The 4,554-nt window shown below is 39.2% G+C and overlaps 1 protein-coding gene across 1 annotated transcript; it reads right to left on the bottom strand.

The window, feature by feature from the left end:
* Nucleotides 1-959: 959 nt before the first annotated feature.
* LOC112466578 (guanine nucleotide exchange factor subunit Rich-like) lies at nucleotides 960-4,551 on the bottom strand (the record flags this gene model as incomplete). Its single annotated transcript, XM_025034736.1, has 6 exons — nucleotides 960-2,256; nucleotides 2,565-2,753; nucleotides 2,853-3,015; nucleotides 3,146-3,600; nucleotides 3,796-4,078; nucleotides 4,158-4,551. Coding segments are annotated over 6 exons (1,812 nt in total), but the record flags the coding sequence as incomplete, so codon positions are not given.
* Nucleotides 4,552-4,554: the final 3 nt, after the last annotated feature.

Here is a 4,554-nt window from a genome sequence, read left to right as displayed (position 1 = left end):
TTTGATATTTCAATTAACAATTAATTAATGACGATTAATCGTAGCAAAAAAGAATTATACACAATTAATAAGAGAACCGTAAATTTATAAAAAGGTGAATGAAAAACAGAGCGTAACTAACCGGCTATTAATCCTGATTCTTCGTCGTGCGCGTTTGCGCTTTGCGCTATCATTCGCGACTCTTACATCCTTTAATTCCTTTTACTCCGAATCAGCGCGATTCTTTAAAATATTTGCTCGTTTGTAGTTATTATCGCGGGACCAAACTCTCTCTCGTTGTTTCGCACGTGCTTCTGCGCGTGGAGTTTCAGGAATCTCGCTGAAAGTGTTTGCATTCTTATCTTCGGCACGTGTTTCCCCTTTTTTCCTCTCCTTGCGAAACCACCTAGCTTTTTCCGCGATTATAAACTCGTCCGCGCAATCACGCGATTGCGATTGACTGTAATCCATTCTGTAAAAGACGCATAGTTTCATAGATACAAATTTCGTAGAAGTTTCAGAAATTGAGAAATAATGGTTCGACAAAAACGCTGTTACAACGCAACGCAACCGTCTTTCCTTAAATTATGTGTGCCACAGGATAAAGATGGACTTTCCTCGTGCGCTGAATAATCGTTGCTTTTAGATCGAATGGAGGAAATATCACGTATCGGATGTATTAGAAACACCTGCGAGGTAAACATTCCCCATAAAAACGTGTCGCAATGTGGAACACGAGATTGATACGTCGATGGTAAATACACTTGAATATTTAGATTCGATGAACGTATTTTAGATACTGATAACTTATCGATCATTTGTCCAGCGGGATTAAGCGGAATGAACTTATCAAACGACAAATAGTGATGACGTGAAATATATCGCATGTCATTTTATATACTTTTCATCTTCTTTGGAAGCTGCAATTGACTTGAGAAAAAAAATTTTTTCATTGTTCCGGATAAATCTTGAAAAATAATGCATCTGCTTTCGGGATTTTATACAAGATGATTCTTAATTATATGTCATTTTGTTTCTTGTTTTTACCCCATATTACGTATAATTAAGAATTACGCTGTAAATCAATGTTCCTTTTATCATATCTCCGATTTTGCTTGTTCGTTAAGCTATCGACGAATGTAGATCTTCCAGCACCTAATAAAATAAGCACAGAAAAGAGTTTTATGAGAAAATATAACATATACTTGTATGATCGTCTATGATACAATATGTATAAATAGCTTATTAATAATTTTCATTGTTTTGCGTATTACATAATTATCATAATATCAGACCTCTCAGATGCGCCGATTTTGATTTAATATCTCTGAACCGCTGTTCATTCATTAATTTCACTATATTGCTATTCTCTATTGCTCATAATTAGCGAATGAGCATTTCATACTTTTATACTCAGCGGTAAAATAATTTAAGAATTGCCGTTGGCCCTGGCGACTTCGTACATCGCGTTCGAGGTTTATTCCTCGCGACACAGCGTATACTTTAACAATAATATCATAAGCGCTTATGTACAATCACATGCTTATGTGAATCATTCACCTTTACATGTTTCACCCTGTACAATTCAAAATCTTCGAAAGTCAATAAAAAAACGTTCCAAAACTTTATGTACAAATTTCCAGGATTTCTCCGATTTATAATTATATGTTCCGGGAACAGCCTGCATCGTCCGTATCAGTTTTGCAGAATATTGTCGCATTACAAAAATTATCCTTAATATTAAAACAATCAAGGCCTTAAATCAACGGCCTTAAAGTAAGATCTCTTTGAAGTAATAATTATATAATATGTATATACGGAATCCCCTTATGTGTCTGAAACATATAATCAAATAATATCTTTTAAAATTTAGTCTTAAATGAAAACAATTACAACATTTGGTATGTAAAATACACAGTAAAGTGGACAGCCTTTTCGTAAAGCACCCTTTATGAGATCGTGCAAGCGCTCTGCGGCGACGTGTCCTCAGTGGCGTTGAGATTATTGTAACTTCCGTGAAATACGGACTCCTCGACGGTCAACAGCGATTCGTGGGAGCGTTCCTCTTCGAGTGGAGCTGTGTTGGAAGCGTGACTAATCGAAGAATGCCTCGAGCGGGAGTGAGTACCGCGTTGGTTGCTGCCGGCGGATGGAGCCGGACTCGGCGAAGGGCTTTCCGGTATCTGCTCCTGTTCCTGCTGTTGCTTTATTATCACCAATCTATTCAACAACGATATTTGGCTTTGGATGTTGGACATGAAGGGACGGTATCCCAAACTGAAATCAGAATAGCAATGTTTATAATTAAATTGTAGAGAATATATAATCAATTTAACTCATAGATTGTATATATTGTGTATATCAACGCTTGTCAATTATCGAGCAAATTAAAAATATTTTTTCTAGTAAAAATTTAAATTTTATAAGTTATTCAATAAATTAGAAGAAAATATCTTCGTTAAAATATCTTATTGAAAGAATAAACTCCTTGCTTGCTGTACAGCAAATACTTAAATTTTTAGATCTTAACTTCGCCGTATATATACATCGTGAAGATATACATATATGCGATAATGTACACATACCATTCCGAATGAGACCATTTAGTCAATGTAAGTAATCCGTCTCTCAGGTTGATTATAGAATCGAAAGTTTGCATTGGTGCATGTGCTGTTCTGACGGTTCTAGCCATGGCCGCCGCATCTCGAAGAACAGTAGCTACCACCGCAGCCCATCCTAGACAACTACCCTCGAGAAACAGTTGCAGTAAATACCTGTTAAAGATTTAAAGATAAACATGTAAATATAAAAGATATACAACAGTAATTTCTTAATTTTGATTTTTAATTAAGAAAATATGCATATATTTATACCTAAGCTGTACTTCTGCCCGACCGATTGATGGGGAAGTCAATGAGGCTTGATTGACTTCTGTAGGTCCCACTGACTCCGGTGAGACCCAGCACACAGAGCCAACCATGGAGTCTGCATCATCTCTCCAGATTGTACTAGTATCGCTAAGAACACTGTTGGCATCTGTAATTACAAATTCAATGCAAAAAAAAAAAAAATATTAGTGCACAAAGATCTTTTGCTATAAGAATATGTAACTTGCATCTTTTTAAAGAAATTTTACTTGAATAGAAGTTTCTAACGAAGGACTCACCATTTATCAGGTTCGGCGTTAATTTGGCTTCTGCGGTCGGAAATTGCGTCTCTAAGCTCGCTACGGGCGAGACCAACGTTGTGTACGGTGGTCTACCGCTTGGAAGACTAGTGTATCCGCTGTCAGGTACGTCGACGACCAAGTTCGGGGACAAGGTCTCGTCATCGGATACTATGGAGTGTAGAGAGGTGAGGCTAGATCTCCGAAGTTTCTGCAGCGTTGGCAACGAAAGTGTCGGGTATGGAAATGCAAAGTCTTCGTGGACTGCCTTCAACGTGCCCACATAGTCGTCAATTTTCGCTGCTCTATCACGCTCTCGAGCGAACCATGTCACTAGATGAAAGTCAAGACGGGCTGCGAATCTACCTAAGTCGGTCAAGCGGCGAGCTGAAAGCAGCCGCCGGGCGTGACGTTGCAAAATGACATCAATGAAGAACTCCTCCGCCGATCCTTCTCTGAAAAAATATATATATTTGATTAGTTTTAGTTCGACAGCAAAAGAAAAGAGAATAAAATAGAAAATTTGTAAGACTTGCTTTAAATATTTATTGTTTTTGCTTATTTTATGTGATTCTCTAGGTGTCTTAAATATTAAATATTCACGTAACTCTATGGTAATATCAACTTTTAAATGAAAAGGAAAAACTTACTTGTTTTCTGTTTTCTCGCTCGATTTTACTGTCGGAACTGATTTCTTTCGCCTCATAACAACGTTCCGGGTTTTCTCGAGCATAGAGGACGGCGCGACGTCTTTCTCTGATTGCACTTTGGGCGTAACCGTGGTACTATAACTGCGGCTCCTTGAAACTTGCATAGTGCCCAAGACCAAGGCTAGATCATCCTCGTGCGGAGAAAGAGGAGGTGTCTGGGGAGGGCCTACCAGTTTCGCACTGCCACTCCACGATGTACGTGGTGACTCCACGTCATTCGGATCTAAATTTAGAAAAGAAATTTAATGTTAATTTTATAAGTACAATTAATTATATTTACAAAGATTTATGAGATTATTTACCGATTGCTCTAAGAAATCTCACAAGATCCCTCGATAGCTCCCATCTACCTTGCTCTAACGCGGCATCTAACAGTAACGTGGCGTGCTGCCTGCTGACAGAGGATGGCTCTAAGTTCTGTAGAATGATCAGATAACTGGCGGCGGTATCGAGTTGCTGACGCTGCAAACAATCTTGCAGTAGCTTCTTCGGCGGGCCGGCGACAGAGAACAGGTACGGCCAAAGCGCGATTTCGGTCTTGCGAGCGCATTGCACGACGGCTCTGGCCCAAACACCGGGAAACTCGCGGATAAACTCCACGACGGACGGTAGTTGAGCATCCGGGATCGGGTCCTTGCTCGTCGCTTCCTCTTCGAGAACTTCGTGAAGCAACAGTTCCAATGAATGCGGGAAATACGG

This window comes from Temnothorax curvispinosus, unplaced genomic scaffold, assembly GCF_003070985.1.
Source record: "Temnothorax curvispinosus isolate PA1 unplaced genomic scaffold, ASM307098v1 QBEX01016375.1, whole genome shotgun sequence".
NCBI classification, from domain to species: Eukaryota; Metazoa; Arthropoda; class Insecta; order Hymenoptera; family Formicidae; genus Temnothorax; species Temnothorax curvispinosus.
This window is presented reverse-complemented; position numbering and strand designations above follow the sequence as displayed.